Source organism: Podarcis vaucheri (assembly GCF_965113315.1).
Source record: "Podarcis vaucheri genome assembly, chromosome: 14".
Classification (NCBI taxonomy): domain Eukaryota; kingdom Metazoa; phylum Chordata; class Lepidosauria; order Squamata; family Lacertidae; genus Podarcis; species Podarcis vaucheri.
The window spans coordinates 44042101-44061400 of NC_138752.1; the positions used below are offsets into that span (position 1 = coordinate 44042101).

Here is a 19300-nt window from a genome sequence, read left to right on the forward strand (position 1 = left end):
CTTTACTTCTTCCAGTACACTGATATTAGTTCGCCTGTCTTCCCAAGTGATGTGTAAAATTTTTCGGAGACACCGTTGATGGAATCTTTCAAGGAGCTGGAGATGGCATTTATAAGTGGTCCATGTTTCACAAGCATATAGTAAGGTTGGTAGTACAATAGCTTGGTAAACAAGCATTTTGGTTTCCCTGCAAATGTCCCGGTCTTCAGGCTGGTAGCTACTGATAGCCTTATCATCTATGAATTTGTCTAATCCTCTTTTAAAGGCATCCAGGGTTACAGCACAACTTTGTGGGAGCAAGGTTCATAGTTTAACTCTGCTTTCTTTTGTCTGTCCTATAAATACCTGGAAGGACCTTTGATCCAGCAATACTAAACATAAAACTGAGATCTGAAGTCACTGAGATACACACACAAAATGTACAATTCTGTTTTCTCGATTTAGGTACAGAAAGGTCCACAAAGGAATCTAGAAGCTTAGGAACATTTGCTCCTTCCTCCTGCTCTGCACCGACTTCAGCTGCAATTGCTTCACGCTCTTCCTTGCGGTGTGGCAAAGGTTTGCTCTCCAAAATGGTTCCCTTACAAGCCTTCTCAGAAGAGTTAAAGAGAAAGTGAGCCAAGCACTTTGCACACACTGTAAATGGCAAAATGCTGCTTTAAGCATCTCATAAGGAAAATCAAACTTTCGTACAAAAAACCTTGCGTGACAGCAAAAAAGCACTCTATACATGAGACTCAGGAAAGGCATCTTGGAGTCTGAGACCAACTTAATGACAATTTATAGGAGTCCTTTCACGGCAACCACTCTGTGAAGCTCCAGGGCTCATGGTTTTGCCGACCCAAGGCAACCCAATAAAAGTTATCATCTCAACTTACTCTCTGATTTATTACACATGCACACACAAGTATGTTTTTGCTCCAAGATGAAGAAAGCAGGCACCCAGAATAGGACATTGATCAAATGTAATACAGCTGAAAAATTCATCTGAGAGCCATGAAATAAGAAATTCCATAGCCTAACTGATTGTGAAAGGAAATCCAATCATCCATGCTTGAATGCTGGAGATAAAATTATGTAGATAAAAGTGACCTTTGAATGCTAAGGACTCACCCCCCCCCAACAACAGAACCACTCTTGTATGCAGGGGGGAAATAGTATTTCCAGTCATGAATGAAACTGGTCGCTTGCCTCTCCTACACAACCTTTCTCAAGTTTTCAATAAAAAAACAATGAGTTTTCCACAGACCACTGAGGTGGAACTTCTCTCACTATACAAGGCTAACACGAAAGATGGATTTCTTCTGTTGGCACTTCATTCCAATTCTGGAGAGATCAACTGTTTTTACTCCCAGCTCTGTGAATGCATAGTGTAAACAGAGATTGCTTCCTACTCAACCCGAAAAAGCTGGCAGGAATTTTATTTAGTATGGGCATATCTACAGCACTTTTCGTTTTATGGCTGTCTATGCAAAGACAGATTTCTAGTCTATATTCAAAGTAAAATAATGGCGTAGTTGAATTCAGAACTGCAGAGACGTAATGCTAAGGGGGAGAAAAATTTAGCCAGAAAGGTTTCACTTACTGTCTGGCAACAATGAGGTGAAAATATCCTGTCTTGGCGCAACAGGATAATTAGTCCTATTTATAAAAAGCATTAATGGCGAGGAAGAGAAGAGGCCAAATTGGATCAAAGCTAAGACATCGTGACCTGCCAAATGCTGTTAAGTGATTCAAGAGTTCACAGCCGGGATGCAAGCCCAACAACAAAAATATGCAAGCTAAAATATACCCATCATTTAAGTGGCAGGTTCTGTTGGATTAATTTGCAAGAAAGCTCAAACCAAGTAAGTATTTAACAACCAACACTACACACACAAACATGAAATTGTTTGCCTTAGTCTACTATGTCCTAAATACAGACTCAGAAATTTTATAGGCCACAGCAGGATTCTCCTCTCACCACCATTACAATGCCCTTCTGAGCTGATCATAGTTTTCACTATGATGGCAGAAAGAGATGGGCTACAGGCATAAGCGCCATACCTATGCAACAATGGATTTTAGATGGGTCTCAAGTATAATGGAATCATCATGCAGCCCACACAGACTTAATACAACAATCCTAAACATACAGTGGTGCCTCGCAAGACGAAATTAATCCGTTCCGCGAGTCTCTTCGTCTTGCGGTTTTTTCGTCTTGCGAAGCACGGCTACTAGCGGCTTAGCGGCCATTAGCGGCTTAGAGGCTTGGCGGCTATTAACGGCTTAGTGGCTATTAACGGCTTAGCGGCTTTAAGAAAAAGGAAACAAACTCGCAAGAAGTTTTGTCTTGCGAAGCAAGCCCATAGGGAAATTCATCTTGCGGAACGACTCAAAAAATGGAAAACTTTCGTCTTGCGCGTTTTTCGTCTTGTGAGGCATTCGTCTTGCGAGGTACCACTGTACTTTCTAAGAAGCAAGCTCCATTTAACAACTTCATGTTTCACAAAGGTTGCAACAGGCATCAACAGGATCTTAAGGAATTTCTGTAGCATAAGTAGTCTCTTGTCGGCAGCTGATGGAACAGACTTCCTCAAGATGGAGCCTTCCTGATGCTTCTAATGCTGCTCCCAGCAGGGCCAAAGGTCAGGGATGATAGGAATTGCAATCGGAAAACATTGGGAAAGCACCAATTTGGAAAAGGCTGCAGCAGAAGCCCTTCTAGAATATTTGTGGAAAGGGAATTATTTTGCTATTAGCATAAATATTAAACCTTACCTTCTCCATTGGGAGCTGGATCGATGCTTTGCAGTCGGAGAACTCCGCCGTAATACTGGGGCCTTGAATCTCCGTCACGACATACTGCAACTTCTGAGACTCCTTCAGCATTTTTCTGTTGCTTCCACCGAACTTGCCAAGCACACGATAAGCAACGTGGGAAATGTTCTCTGCTGGATTGCGCAGTGTCCGCCACAAAGCCTTGGAAAAAAGTTTTAAAACATCCATGTGTAGTTCAGAACAATGTTGGTTCAAAAGAATGCCATATGCTGTACATTTTTAAATTTTAAAAAAAATCCTTCCAGTAGCACCTTAAAGACCAACTAAGTTAGTTCTTGGTATGAGCTTTCGTGTGCATGCACACTTCTTCAGATACACTGAAACAGAAGTTGCCAGATCCTTCTATATAGTGAGAAGGTGGGGAGGGGTATTACTCAGAAGGGTGGTGGGAATGGGAGATTGGCAGATAGCTGAGATGGGCCTGTTGACGACTCTTAACGACTGCAATAGGTCTTACAGGAAAAGGCAAGGGGTGAGAAGGTGAAAAATGGCTTAGTCATGTATAATGAGATAAGAATCCAATGTCTTTGTTCAGACCAGGTCTCTCCATGGTTTTAAGTTTGGTAATGAGTGGCAATTCAGCAGCTTCTCTTTCCAGTCTATTTCTGAAATTCCTTTGTAGTAAAACAGCTACTTTGAGATCTTGTATAGAAAGTCCTGGGAGAATTTTGACAGAATTTTGAGAATTTGAATTTTGAAATTTGAATTTTGAGATTTTTTTTAATTTTGACAGTGAATTTTGAATTTTGAAATTTGAATTTTGAGAATTTTTTTAATTTTGACAGTGAATCCTGGAAGACCTGCTCACTGCCTTGCAGGCCTTTTCCAACCTGCCCTGGAATGGTGGGGCCCTGACTGATTCAGCTGCAAAAGCTGAGTCTGCTGAACAGACTCTAGAGTTGGGATATTGTTTAGGGGGCTTTGTGGCGGTGACTGGGGGGGGTAGTTTCTGTTATTAATTCTTTGTATCTTTAGTTTACACTTTGTGTGGAAATTATTCAGTTTGGTTGTGTATCTTTTTCATGCTTTATTCATTGCTTCTGATTACTTTCATTACGTTGCAATTATGAATCTTTTTCATGTTGTAAGCCACCTTGAACTATGGAAAATTGTGGTGTATACATGTTTTGTAAGCCACCCTGGACTCAGATTTGCTCAAAAGTACAAAAATATTTTAAATTAACTGTTAATTAATTTGGGGAAGAGCCGCAGCTGAGTGGCAGAGCATCTGCTTTGCATGCAAAAAAGGTTAAATTCTCAACATTTCTAGGCTGGGCTGGGAATATCACATGTCTTTAACCCTGGAGATCCATGGCTAGTCAGAGTGGAGAATACTGATCTTGATGGACCAACAATCTGACTTCTTATGGTCCCAATTAAAGCTTCCCAAGGCAGCTTCTTATGGTCCCAATTAAAACAAATAAAAATAAACATGAACACTTTCAAATCCGTTTAACAGCAAAGTGAGGGAAGACACACAAAAACATGACTAAACAAGCCAGGATTTTCTCTAGTCTCCCACCCTTGGTCAAAAGACAAATATTAGAATTTGATGTTAACATTTTTCTAGGGTACAACAACCTACATTTTCATTCTTTGAAGGAAGGGGGGGCAGAATTTAGCAACAAACAGTAAGAGAAAAAATGTGCAGAAAGCCTTTGAAAAGTTCAAAATACAAGTGAAACTCCCCACAAATCACCTCAAAGACATAGTTCAATATAGTCAAAACCTCAATTGTCGAACGTAATCCATTCCAGAAGCCTGTTTGGCTTCCGAAATGTTCAACAACTGATAGGCGGCTTCCGACTGGCTGCAAGAGCCTCCTGCACTCTAGTGGAAGCCATCTCAGATGTTAGAAAACCGGAACATTTACTTCCAGGTTTTCGGGAGCTGAAATGTTCCTAAATGGAGGCGTTTGGGAGCCGAGGTTTGACTGTATCACAGTAGGTTTCAGGACCTCACAAAGTAGCACAGCTAGCCGAAGAGATGAATTAAAACCCCTATATTTTACACATACCTGAATTAACCGGCCATTTTGCTATTACAGAAAACAAAAGTCAAAAGGAGGACTCAACCCCCATTTAACAGGAAAGTTACTTCCAGCGTTCTATCACCGTCAAGGCTAAAGCAAAGCAGGCCAGATAACTGAGCAAACACTGACCTCTAACGGTCCCTTCTGATAACTGCATCTTTACCTGCATAAGCTCTGCCCGCACAGGTTGGATGTGATCATACAGGAAGTCTGGCTGTAGGTTATCCACACACAGCTCCAAAGTCCGCAGGCCCTGGCTGACCAGCGTCTGGGATCCATTCAAGGCAGACACCAAGGGATCCATCAACATTGGCAAATAAGGAAGGAGGGAGCTCAGTCGGACTGGCACGGTGAGGCAGAGCTCTACAAACAAATCCTTCATGTGCTGCTTATGCAGGCCACTTTGCAGCATGTTAAGTCCTGAAATGTGACAGCTGGCGTCAATAACAGCCCAGATTTGCTACCAACAATCATGGACATAAAAAGGAGATGTATATCCCGCCCCGGCCCCCCGCCCCGCCCCGGCCGCGGCTTCTGCTCTGACCTTGCAGTAGGTTTGGTAGCAAGGGCAAGAATTCCTGATACAGGAGATCGTGGCTCCCTCCTCCAATAGATCGGAAGAGAGCTCTGAGCAGCAAGAAATAGTTGTAGGGCTCCTTGGCTGTCTGTGCAAGTTCCATGGAGCTGTTCACAATCTTGTGGAGGTGTGGCTGCAAAAAAAAAATTAAAAATCGAAAAACAGAAGAATAGAGGTTTTTCTTAAGGTGCACTCACACTGCCAGTTTAACAAGAAATCAGCAAAATATTTCCCAGGGACAAAGGCTCTTTCCTGGGAGACTGGAAACATCCTTCATTTGAGGTTTTTAACCAGAAGTTGGATGGCAGAGGTTGCTTAGTAGGGGGTTGCACGAAATGACCTTCTGGATCCCTCCCAACTCTATTATTCTGCAGTGGATGAATTACTAAGCTTAAGGAAGTTAAAGTAAATATATAACCAGGACATTTGATTTTCCTGCAAGCAGCGGGAAGCATATCTGCACCGCACCGTGGAACTTTGGGAAATCAAGTGAGCAGATTTTGGGTATTTTCCCCCTCCATTTTTGTTTTTTACTTAATAGAAGAGTTCTGTTGAAAGCTTGCAAAGTAACCTGGCTGAAAGCAAGTGAGTTTGTGTTTGGTCTGTGTCTGGATGGATGACAGCCTACGAACTGTAGGGACATGGCTTAAAATTCTATCGTGAAAGGAAGGCCAACTATAAAAAGCTACCAAATGATGCATCCATGGAGGCAGACAAGGCTATCAATGACTACATGGAACCAGAGGCAACAGTGCCACTGAATACCACTCACTAGGGGACAAACAATGGAGGAGAGCTGTTACTACTTGTGGACTTCCAGAAGGCGTGTGTCTGTTAAATAAATAAAGTGGAGATCTGCTTATTATAAAAGGAAGGGGAAACCAAAAAATCCAAGGGGATCCTGGGGATCAATGGACTGAGCCAATGAGCTCTGCCCCAGTTTCTGAAGCATGCTGTACCATTTGTCATCCTATTTCCTTGTTCTCTCACACAGAACTGCACCAAGCTAACGCACAATGCACAAAGGGACCAACATGATTAGCACAGTACAATTTGGATTAATGCATCCTTAGAAATACAGAAGAAATTAAAAGCCTTGTGCAAGCTATTACTAAAAAAAGAAGAAGACAGATCGACAAGACTCGGCCCAGGTACAAACTCTGAAATAATTATGGGTTTTATTAACATCTAAAGGCCCTAGACCTTGCTTCACAATTGCTGCGAATAGCTTTCATCACTCAAATTAAATTGTCTACTCAAGGCCACACCATCAATTCTTGAGAATCAAATAATTTAACAGGCATGGAGTGGCGACGGCAGTATATCACACCATTTAAATTGGATTTGCCGTTTATAAAATGAAAGTGACCTTGGTTCTGGCAGCAGAATAAGGGAACACAATGCATCAGAGGCAGGATGCCTTACACATTTGGGGCTCCTTTACAAGACAGGAAGTGCTTGAGTTCAATTATTAATCCACGAATAATCAGGACTTCCTGGCAGAGGAACAAAATAGTGCACTGTGTATTTAAAACAGCAAGCCATCAAAGTCCAATAAGGAATGAACAGTGCCAATAAACTCTCATCGGAAGCAAAGCAGCTTTGTAAACATTGCTCAGGAACCGAATAACAACTTACATTCATCCAAATGGAAATCTGGATGAATTCTATTCTCCCCACTTTGAATAGCAAACTTTCCAATCTTATGTCACAAACTGCTTTTGATTGGTTTGCCAATTGGTTGATTGGTTTACCAATTCACATACATATGTATACAGTGTAACCTCTACCTGCAACCATAATCCATTCCGGAGGTCTGTCCGGAGGTCGAAACAGGTCGCTGGGAGAGGCACTGTTGTGCGCAGGCGGCAATCACCACTCCTGCGCATGTGTGACCAGCGGCAAACCCACTGGTTAGTTCCGGGTTTGCTGCGGACGTTGGGCAAAATGGATGCAAGCAGAGGCAGACATAAGAAGAGGTTTGACTGTATATAAAATCTACTAACAATAACATTGAGGAGAGCCTAGACAGTGGCTTTACTTATTCTGGCTTTAGAGAACTCTCAGGCAGTGTTTTCTCATTATCATGACGTAAACTGGGTTACAGAGATGTTGTTGTTGTAATTTTAATCTTTTTAAAGCAGAAACTGGCTGGCACGTGGCCATCGCTATGTACTACGCTGTATGTTAGACAATGGCTAAAACAATGAAATTGAACTCAAAACTGCTTTCAGAACTGCCCTCTGTTTCAAAAGAGGTTTGCTGTATAGCCTGATGCCTGAACGAAAGCAGCCTTGAATGCACAAAGAAGCCACCATGACAATCTTAAGATGTCATGTTTTATAGAGAGTGCACCTCCTTTATGATGCAATCCTACACAAATCCACTCAGAAATACGTCCCACCAAATTCAGCAGGACTTGCAAGGTAAGTGCATATGGGCTTGCGGCCTAAAGCTCAAAATCTCATGGGAACTACACACACACTCTCTCTCTCTCTCTCTATATATATATATATAGTGGTAGATCCCATAAGATTTTGAGCTTTACACACACACACACACACACACACACGTACATTTCAGAAGTCAACCCTGGGCGCATTAAGAGATCTCACCATTTTTACCCGTTTGCAACATTTACCTTAAGCATCTGTTCGTTTTCCGCTGCAAAAAGTGAAACGGAACCAAAGACTAACTTGAAAAGTTTGAGATACAGGTTGGAGAGCTCCACGTTAGAGCCCATCTCAGGCAACCGATCCAAGAGATACTCCACCAGGATTGTGGCAAACAGAGCTGAGGTAGTTGGGTTGGCCAAGAAAGAATTGGCAACAATCTGTCAAAAGGAGAGAATGAAACAATTAGGAATAACCACTGGCAATGATTTGTTTTTTTCAAAAAAACATTTGCTTAACGTTATCGGTCACTGAGTTGATTTCAAATTGTTTTCAAGTAGCTTGCCTTTTTACAGATTTCATTTCACTGACATCCCATTTGATTCCACAAGAAGGAAACAAGAGTAGCAAGCTATGCATCAAATAACAGTTCCTCCAAACCACTGTCCATTTCCAGTGAGGACAAGAACTATTGTCAGTTCAACTTAGTGTAGTTTATTGCTTAACCCAGCGTTTGCTAACCTGCTGCCCTCCAGATGATTTGGACTACAATTCCCATCAGCCCCAACAAGCCTAGCCACGCTGGCTGGGGCTGATGGGAACTGAAGTCCAAAACATTTGGAGGGCAGCAGGTTAGCAAAGGCTGGATCAGCCGTAAAGGCGACAGAATGACAACACAGTGGCATGTTAACAAAGAAATCTTCCAAGCTCAACAGAAAGTTTTTGTCAGGGCTCACACTACTATCAAGTACACGAAACATACTACCTGAAGGGCATAGTTCTTAGAGATTCTTTCAACCATGTATGGAACTGTCGTCTGGAAGATTTCTTTAAAAGTCAGAGCATTCATCATTGTGAAGACGCCGGCAAAATGCTCCAGGACCTCCTTCTCCTCTTTCATCCTGACGGTCTGGCAATTTGCAACTCGGATGTACGTCTGCCCATTTCCAGCTATTTGAACCTTTTGCAATGGAGACACAAGACCGGATTCAAGTCAACATGCATCCCCACCACCATTTGTACTGGCTTCCCGTCTCAAAATATCCAAAGCGATTGAAAAGCCGCAAATTGAAAAAATGATTTGGAATAAACCATGGAGATTAAAATTACAGAGCAATTAAACAACAGCTAGGATACGTGCCTGATAAATATCCAAAGCTTGCATTGCATATTTGACCAGCTTGATGTATATTTGTGTCTCTTTAGGTTGCAGCTGCTTATTGGGAATGAACTGAGCTTCTGAAAAAAAGAAGAAAAGGAATTGAAAGAGAAATTACTTTTTACTGCTAAAAAGTGTGCACTTGTGCAACAAAATGGGAAAAACTAGAGCAGCTCACAACAATTAATCCCACAGTTTAATCTGCTTCAAAACTTTGAATCTAAAAGGTGCCCCCAATTAATCAGGCATCACATTTAAATATGTATACGACTATTTTTAAAATGGGTGCTTGTATTTTTGTATTAATACGCTGTTCACAGCTTTGGGGGCCTTTCACAGACACACAAAACCTAATGCAGTAAAATCTGCAGACAGCAAGCAGTATCTTAGCCAATTCTCCCTTCTCCCACATCACTACAGAGGAGGAATTTCACCTACAGTACATGCATGCATCACCTAAGCGCAAAGGGTGTTTCTTGTTTCGGAAATAATAACCCAGAACGTAAGAAGAGTCCTGCTAGATTAGGTCAATGTCCCATCTAGTCCAGCATCTTGGTCTCACAGTGGCCAACCTGATGCCTACAGGAAAGCCCGCAACTCCCACCCGAGAACAGGAACACTCTCCTCTCTTGAGGTTTCCAGCAACTGACATACAGTGGTGCCCCGCAAGACGAATGCCTCGCAAGACGGAAAACTCGCTAGACGAAAGACTTTTCCGTTTTGGAGGTGCTTCGCAAAACGAATTTCCTATGGGCTTGCTTCGCAAGACGACAATGTCTTGCGAGTTCCTGCTGGTCTTTTTCCCTCCCCCCCTTTTCTAAGCCGCTAAGCCGCTTATCAGCTGATCCGATCAGCAGATAAGCCACTAAAAGCCGCTAAAAGCAGCTAATAGCGCTAATCCGTCAATGGGCTTGCTTTGCAAGACGAAAAAACCGCTAGACGAAGAGAATCACAGAACGGATTCTTTTCGTCTTGCGAGGCACCACTGTACTCATATGCATATTTTAAATAAATGCGTAACTAAAACCCATATGATAAATTGCTCTTTTTTTAAAAAAAAAGGTTGCACCACCCTAGGAAAAAAGCCCAGGTAAAATTTGAATCATGCCACCTTACCACCAGGAGCTTTGCAAGACGTGATACCCCAGGTAATCGTCTTGACGCCGCAGACCAAGGTTTTCACCAAGCTTCGGCAATCCGTGACTTGGAATGTTTGCTTGTCTTCCTTCTCCTTCTCCCCTTGCTTCTCAAAGACAGGCCCCGGGGCAGGGGCCACGGGAGTGGTGGGAGCAGGGGACGGAACAGGAACCGGAGGGGCGTTTCCTCCAGCCGGCACACTGGGCAAGGCGGCTTCTCCTGCCCCAAGTTCAGACTGCGGCTTGCACTTTTTAAAGATCACGGAGAGCTGATAGCGGGCAATGGTGTGGAATTTAAGGACGAAAACCTGGAGGAGAAGAAACACCGTCACAACAAAGTAAGATTCATCATCTGAATCTAGGTGTAACGCCAAATCCGACAACCAGTGAGAGGCTGGAATGATACTGGCGTTCACACACACACACCTCCCTCTGCTAGAAGGCAAACTAACACTTGCCATTAGAGCTGGACAAACTATGGTTTTGAACTTGCCCTCCAAACTGGGATCACAAAGCAGCTTTGAACTATGCTTTGCCATTCCCTGTATGAAGGGCAAGTGCAAGCCATAGTTTTGTCCTTTCAGATGTAATGACAACCGGTGGTTTCCCTCTAAACAGGAGGCAGCACAAAATAGAAGAAGCAAATGCATGAGCCCAAGGGTGGTTTTCAGCTCAGGTTTTAACTCAGAGTAGATCCATTAAAATCAATGGAGCTAACGTAAACATTCATTCATTTCAACGGGTCTGCTCCAAGTAAAATTTTGTTGAATAGCACCTCCGGTCCCAAGTAGATCAATCTACCTTTTCCATTTAGTTATATATTTAATTCCACCTCCTCAGCACAGAGGCCTCGTTTCTGAGCAGCTATGTGATTTTAATGAATATTTTCATTCCAGCACCCCTACTTTAAATGCCACAGTACCTCCAACATCCTCATGAGGATGTCTCTGCCATTTCCATTTTCCTGTTCGCTCTTGGATCGAATGCAGTCCACGAGATTTAGCAGAAGTTTGCATGACATGGTCTGGATACTGCTGGGCAATGATTCGTCATCAATATTCTTAGCAAATAACTGGACAGCAAGGGAGAGGTCATTGAGCGGCAAATGCTGTCGGACATGATGAACCAGATCTGCTAAAGTGCTGTACGCAAGGGGCCTGGGAACACACAAAGAGCAAATAAACTAGTTACTTTAGCGTAATATCTCCAGTTTACGTGTTGAGCCGATATGTGTGAAGCCAACATAGACGTCCAACACACAGTGATGAGGAGTGAAAGGGTGGTAACCAATGTCAGTCCTTCCTTAGAGAAGACCCACTGCAATTAATAAACAGGCCAATGGGCCACCCAGTCTAGGATCCTGTTCTCAAGGTGGCCAGCCTAGGAGAAGCATGCACACAGGACCTGAGTGCAAGAGCAACTCTCGCCACTCATGTGATTCTCAGCAATTAGTATTCAGAGGAATCCTGCCTCCGATGGCAGAGGTTGTTTGCATCTGTCTGTCTCAAGAGACAATGGAGCACACCTCCGGGGACAGAGTCAAACCGCTGTTAGCAGCACCGAAGTGACCTCTCTAGGGAGCAAGCCTGGGCAGTGTGCATGGAGGTCCTGGGCTGCCCAGATGGCATTGATGTAGTCCAGGCATGTCCAAAGTCCGTTTTGGGGGCCTAATAAACTGTGGTAGTTTATTTCCTGGAGTAAAATCCTAAAAAAACCTCAACACCTGCAACCCTTAAAAAAAGATCAAAAACTTCAATCCTAAAAAAAGTCAACAACTTTTGTTGGCCCTTTATTCAGCCCCCAAGGCCCTTCACTTCATCAAATCTGGCCCTCTTTGAAAAAAGTTTGGACACCACTGATGTAGTCCAAAGGAAAGCAGAGCAATATGTTTGGCACTATCTTGGCTGCAGGAGTTGCCGAAGAAGGCATAAAAGGCGCCATCTAACCTGGGGACTAAACTTAGTAGAGTAGAAAACAGCCATCATGGCACATGCAAGAAAAGATGCCTTGCACAACCATTAACTTATTAGCCGACCCCCTGTAGAGAAGACACAATGGAGAGAAGAGAGGGACTGCACCTGCCGGCAATGCCAAACCATCTGCACATTCAGGGACCATTGAGAAGTGGACATAACTGGGGGTCTCAAAATGCACAGAGCTGCAAACTCTCCTTTCTGACAATTCCCTTAATGTATGGACACCAGGGGACTGGGATGCCAGGAGCCTGTCATGGGTAGGGTCTATAGATGTGGTCCTCCTACAGCCTCCTTGGGTATAATGTACACACGGAGGGATAATGAGTGAGCAGCCCTTTTGCCTTTTTGCCTTCTTCAGCCAATAAATGGGAGCGCAGGTAGGACAAAGACCTGGTTATGATCTTGTGCACCCGCTAAAACATCCAATGCGCTGGCAGCATTAACAGATAGAGAACAAGCTTCATTACGCACCTCAGGGTTTCACGGGCCGTGTATCCAGAGCCTATTAGTATGGATTCATCGAACAATTTGTCCATGCACGGAATAAATTCTGTAGTGAAAAGTGACAAGAGAACGCTGTCATGATGGAGGCAACAAAACAAGAATTATTAAGCAGCTTTAATTAATGCAGAAGGCAGTCCAACTACTGGGCCACCAATCAAACATTTCCTGCAAAATTTAGCCTACCAAGCATGACTTTTAATCCTCGGGAAGTGGCAGTTCTGCCAAAAGTGAATTTAGCATGCTGCTCTCTTCAGTGAAGGAAAAATGCCGCAGGTATTTACTTAGCTTGCAAATATTTGTTTCCTTAAACTGATTCTGAGAACCCTGCCCAAGTTTACTGGAGTGGTACAAACATTTAGAGCCTTCTCATCCCTCTACAGATCAGCAGAAAAACTCCCCTAAGAAATTATGTTAAATGTATTAAGGAACACTAGTATAGAAAGATCTGACCAAGATGTGCTTCTGAAACTGTGTATTTCTACATTGTTAATTTCTCTCATTGGTTTAAAGAGCTGAGGGTGATGTACATGCCATTTTACTTTATGTCATTTCACTTCACAACAGCCTTGTGAGGTCGACTAGGTTTGACTGAGAACACGAAAGCAAGAAACATAAGGAGATTAACATGCCCCTTTCAAGAGTCAAACATAGACGTTACTTTCCATATCATTATGCTTTTGTTAATGAGATAAACACACTTAATTAGCAATTAAGTTACACTCAAGACTGCAATCCTTAAAGGAAAGTGCAAGATTAGGGGGTCTGTAGAGCTGGATCCCATGTGCAGAATTAAGCTAAGCTATACCTTTGTCAAATCACGATTTGATAGATCTATTTAGACAATCCAAAAACAAGTTTTATCTAGCACACACCATAAGAAAATGAGCGGAGAACAGAGAATGACTTCATTGTATACAATCCCATATTTCTACTGTACAAAGTAACTGTGGAAGAGTAGTGTAAACTCAAAAAATTTGTTTTTCCACTCTATAGGCTCACCAGCACCTTATGGGGGGTGAGGACTTTGCATTTAATTTGGCAGATTCCAATTGATTTTACTTTTACCAATGTAAGATATTAAATTCCCAGGTACCAGCAGTCTGATTTGACCTGTTTGACCGGTTCCAGTTCATAGGCATGGCTGATTTTCTATCCACTTCACGCCATGTGAAGCGAACTCAAACTAGCTCTGAAACTGCTGTGCTAATTGCACCCACTTGACTCTGGCAGCAATCATAAAGCAACCTTAACAAGAGAGGACTCGTAACACTGAGAACACAGAACCATACCTTGTGACCCACCTCTCACCATTTTCCCACCAACATATTCCAACTATTTAAAATATGCAAAAGGGACATACGGCTCCTCAGGTCCGTGGTCAGAATATGCTTGGCTGCGATGAGAAGCTCCTTTCTCAGGTGAGCTGTTTCTGCAGGACAGTTTGACAGCAACTGCAACATGCCTTTTACCATTTGCTGAGAATACTTGGCCACCAATTCCTGATGAAAGTAAAAATATAGATGCATATATTCCAGCTATATTTATGGCATATATAGGTAAAAATCTCAACTGACTCACACCCTGGTAGAGGCATCAATAAGGCTTACTTTCCACTGTGTATACAGAGGCCCCATCTACAGAGGTGGTTGTATTAAGCAGAGATGGGGATAGGAATCCAAACAAAAAACACAAACAAAAACCAAAATTGGGGAGTGGGTGAGAAGGAAAGTAAGGAGAGGGAATTCCCACTTTCTTCTACCTCCTATGAATCCTCAGAAATCCCCAGTTATATGGCTTTGTGGAGAATCATTAGTCCTCCATATGCGGCTGGACAAAAACTCCCATAATCCCCGGTCGTTGGCCATGCTTACTAGGGCTGATGGGAGTTGTAGTTCAGTAAGGTTTTCCCCACTCCCTGTGTTAATACAAAACATAGTTTTACACATACTTTTTGGGGTTTCAAAAGTATTTCACTTTTACATGGAATTTAAAGGTTTCTTATTTTGTTCTCTTTTGATACAGCCTATGCACCCATCAAAAAAAGTTCTGTTAACTAGTGGAACGCATGACTCTCTGCCTCCACCTGTCCAAGAATGCTCAAACCTCTCAAATGGAACTTACCTGATAAATTCTTATTATGTAGGCCAAGAACGACAACGTTTTTATCTGTGCAGCAATGAAGTCAGCATACAGTTCCTTGTTGTAAAGTTTATGCTGCCTGAAAATTGAACGTCAAACAGTGATTTAGTCTTGCCTTTCTTTTTTAAAAAAAGTTACCTCATGAATGGTGCTTCTTGTTTTTTTAAAGCTTAAACGTTACCATTTACATGGCTAATGTAAAAAGGCTTTGCCAGGAGGTTTTGTTATGTAACCTTACCTTGCTTGTGTGGACACCTGAATAATAATTGTATTCATGATCAAGGGTACAAATTCAGCCACCACGTTATGGATGTTCAGTTTGTACAGCTAAAGAAAGAAAAGAAAACAATGTGTGATGAAAGATATATGATTGTTGCTTACAAGGCGGTTTTCGAACAAACCTGCAACCCAAATAAGTTCGCAGCTTGATGCCCCAAAAGTTACAGCCGCCCTCCATTCATATGCCAGATGAGGGGAGGGGGAAGCCCTAAAGTTTGGCTAGAAGACAGGGCAGAAATTTAGACACAAGCAGGTTATTTATATGAAGCATTCCAGTACTCACCTGATACATAAGGACAACAATAATGGGCAGCTCAGCTAACACCTTCAAGGAGAGAGAGCCTCGAGGAATTATTGAATGCTGGGGGAAAAACAGAAGCAAAGGGCAAACATTTCCACAAAATGTCTCTTATAAAATGGGATTTTAAAAAATTTTAAGCTGTTAGCATGAAACACAGTTTGACAGCTGCTTTCTTGGATCAGTTTGTTTCAATATAGCTTGCAAGTTTTAACCAACATGATTTTTTTCTTTCTCAAGCTCCAACTTGGTCCACGTGACCCTGCTGAAGACCCGACAAACAGCTTAATGATGCTGGGCAAGCGGAGGATGCAGAGAACATCCTTCAGATGAAAGAGCAGCATCAGACTGTTGGGTGTCACTCCCAATGGGAAATAGAAGGCAAGGCGGGGAGTAAGAATGAAGGAAGACAAGAGGAAAGGCAGAACAGAGAGACATGAAGCAGCACAAAGGAAGAGACAGAAGGGAAGAGGACAAACTATGAAGGAAAGTAGGACTGCCACAAAGAGTGTGCTTGGCCAGGGCAACGGGGTATGGAGGGATCTGAGGCACCAGAGATAGCTTGGTAAGTGAGAGCATGGTGCTGATAATGCCAAGGTCGGACGTTCAATCCCCATAAGGGACAGCTGCATATTCCTGCATTTCAGGAGGTTGGACTAGATGATCCTCAGGGTCCCTTCCAACTCTATGATTCTAGGAGGACTCACAACCCCCGTGGGAAGTCAGTGAGAGAGAAAGGAGAGGCAGAAAGGACAGAAACCGATGCTGTATAGGGGAGTGAGAGACTGAATGGGTCAGAAATGCTAAATATATAAAAACAAAAAGAGTGGTGTCCAGTGATGAAAAGAGATAACCAAACTCCACCAGGTGGCAGACAGGAGGTGACATATATTGCTTATAGATGTATTGCTCAGGTGGGGCTCTCCGCAGTCTCCCATCTTGGCACCGCCAAGGTTCATATTTACTTCATGCCAACGCAGATGCACCGCAAACCACGGGGTTCTATTACAAGCCGGAGTCGTGTATTATACATACCGTTCTCGTTTCGCTGTCGTCCCGTTCTGGATTTACTTTCACTACGATCGTCGTGATCATACCCACCATTTCTGGAGTAGGAACAGTGTTGTCGGGGATAACCTGAGGATTCTCAAAGTAGCGATTCTACGGCAAGAAGCAAAGAGATTTTGAAGCATTAACAATAGCTGCAGATCTCGCCGACTTCACAAGCGCTGATAAGCTTACGGAGGTGAAGCACGAATAAAGCAGGGGAAAGCCACTTCTACCAGACTCCGTGGCTGCTGAGGGATGGGACAGGAGGAAAGGAGGAAGAAGAGCGACTGCTTTGGCAATGAGCTCTGACAAAAGGCAACTTTGGCAAAACTCATTGTTGATAATTAATACAGAACTGTGAATACCGTACTAAGAATAGTTCAATAACCTATTAGCTATCTCTGGATACAATTAGTGCATGATTATACTGCTGCAATAATAGGCACTGCTGATCATCTATGATTAAATGTTTGCTCCCTACATCTTTTCTTATAATATGGCATTTACAAAGCCCACACCAAGCGTTTCAGCATCCTTCTCAATATACATTCAGGGCTACTGCAATCCTATCTTTCTAATACAGCCCCTTGCAAGTACCAAAAGGTACTTTGAACACTTGAAAGCACTGTACAAAAAGGCGGTGTAAAGGTTGTTGTCGTTGTTGTTGTCCCGGCCTTTGAATCTCCAAGTGAATCCTGACAAGATTGAGATCTTATGGAGCTAGTGAGTGGGCGATTACCAGACCCGCAAGCTCCTGCCAATTTTGCAAGGCAAAATAATAATAATCAAAAGTCTTCCAGAAGGCATAAAAGAAAAGATACCAAGTTGGGGTATTTTATCCATGATGGGTCAAAAATGTGGATTTCAGAAGTCAAAAAAAAAAAATTAAGACCTACCACTACTTTTGGAAGCTCCTTGTAAATCTGTTTCACAAAATCCAAAAAATGATGTATCTGTGGAAAGGGAGAGAAAAAAAGGATGAGTCTATGTTCTAAAAAACTTTTTTTTAAGCCATTCTATTTCTAGGTATTCACACTGAACAACTTTAAAAACAAAGGAAGTGAACTGGGCAGGTTTTAAGTAACTAGTTTTAGGGCATCCAATTATTTAGCATGCCCAGTAGGATTACAGCTCTCTTGCCAATTTACACAGATACAACCGTATTCATGGATATGTAGGATGGAGCTGTTTAAGAAACTCAGACCCAAGTCCTTTCGGGATGCAGAACCCATTGCTCAATTATTTTATGCATTGGCCATGCCTAAGTTTAATTTGGGAACTTAGAATTCCAACAAGTGATCTGAATTGTCTCTATACTAAAGCACAGCAAGATGAATTTGAGCCCTTAATGCAGGATGGCAAATATGACCTAACAGGCGTTACTGAAACCTGGTGGGAGGAGACTCATAAATGGAAAGAAGAATTAGAGGGGTATAACCTGCTGAAAAGGAACAGACCACCAGTAAGGGTGGATAAGAGGAGATATGATAGCCATCTTCAAATATCTAAAGGGCTGTCACATGGAAGATGGAGCAACCTTGCTTTCTCCTGCTTTGGAGGATAGGACTCAATCCAATAGGTTCAAATTACAAGAAAGGAAGAACTTTCTGAGAGTAAGAGCTGTTCGACAGTGGAACAGACTCCCTTGGAAGGTGGTGGATTCTCCTTCATTGGAGGTTTTTAAGCAGAGCTGAGATGGCCATCTGTCATGGATACTTTAGTTGAGACTCCTGCAGGCTGTTGGACTTGAAGGCTCTCAGGGTCCCTTCCAACTTAACAATTCTGTGATTCTATATGTTCTCCCACTTGCAGCCTCAAATGGTAGTTAAGATTCAGAATTATCCCCTTCGTAACAGCCTTAATTGTAAATGCTTGGAACAAGCCAGTTTTTGAATATTTATTTCCTCCCCAAGTAGCACCTCCCTATGCCCCATTCCACATTGTTTAGGAGCACCCACCACCACCCACCCACCCCACTGAGTTAAGAGAGAGCCTGGGCACCATCACCTAATGTACCTGGTCCATTATACATTCAATAACAAAGGCACGTTCAACAGGTAGATCGTGATCTACCACCAGTAGATCACTGGACGTCTGCAGGTGATAACTGGCTGCCCCCAAAGAAGCTCAACAACTTTGACCTGAACCCCAGAAAAGGGGGTAGATCACTGCCAGTTTTTAACTCTGCGAGTAGATCACAGTCTCTTGGGAGCTGGCCACCCCTGCTGAATAACACACACCCCAATACTCCAGAGAGGCAGAGTGGAGCATAGGTAAAAGGAAAGGACAAGACCCTTCCTTATGTGAACTTAACAGCACAATCCTTTATACATCTACTGAGAAGGAAGTCCCAATGAGTTCAACAGGGCTTCCTACTGAGTACACAATTGCAGCCTAAGTTGACTCATCCAATAAGATAGTGTGTACTGTAATAGTAAAACAGCAAACAAATGATTCCTTTACAAGTATTCTAATAATTTATGAAATATATCCATAAAATCCACAACTATATGCACTTTTTCTCATAACTTGAAGCTTAAGTACTTAATTACAATATTCTAAGGTTTCTGAAACCTCCCAGAGATTTCATAAAGAGACAGCAGCACTGGTACAATTCTTTTCCATTCCATTTTCAATTATTATTAGATTATGTTTCTAATATAACAGCACAGAATCATAGAACTGTAGGCATGGAAAGGACACCAAGGTTCATCTAGT

General features: G+C 42.6%; 1 protein-coding gene across 4 annotated transcripts in view; it reads right to left on the reverse strand.

The window, feature by feature from the left end:
- The window catches only part of TRRAP (transformation/transcription domain associated protein), a 167768-nt gene that overhangs the window by 139897 nt on the left and 8571 nt on the right, over window positions 1-19300 (reverse strand). For all 4 annotated transcript variants that reach the window (XM_082199559.1, XM_082199558.1, XM_082199556.1 and 1 more), the window contains exons 7-21: window positions 17479-17535; window positions 16568-16693; window positions 15518-15595; window positions 15194-15282; window positions 14938-15034; window positions 14177-14315; window positions 12784-12862; window positions 11259-11493; window positions 10317-10644; window positions 9183-9280; window positions 8808-9002; window positions 8071-8262; window positions 5397-5562; window positions 5016-5272; window positions 2761-2961 (exon numbers count right to left, since the gene is read on the reverse strand). In XM_082199559.1, the coding sequence (XP_082055685.1) occupies window positions 2761-2961; window positions 5016-5272; window positions 5397-5562; window positions 8071-8262; window positions 8808-9002; window positions 9183-9280; window positions 10317-10644; window positions 11259-11493; window positions 12784-12862; window positions 14177-14315; window positions 14938-15034; window positions 15194-15282; window positions 15518-15595; window positions 16568-16693; window positions 17479-17535 (2337 nt within the window). The remainder of the gene's footprint in view (window positions 1-2760; window positions 2962-5015; window positions 5273-5396; window positions 5563-8070; window positions 8263-8807; window positions 9003-9182; window positions 9281-10316; window positions 10645-11258; window positions 11494-12783; window positions 12863-14176; window positions 14316-14937; window positions 15035-15193; window positions 15283-15517; window positions 15596-16567; window positions 16694-17478; window positions 17536-19300) is intronic.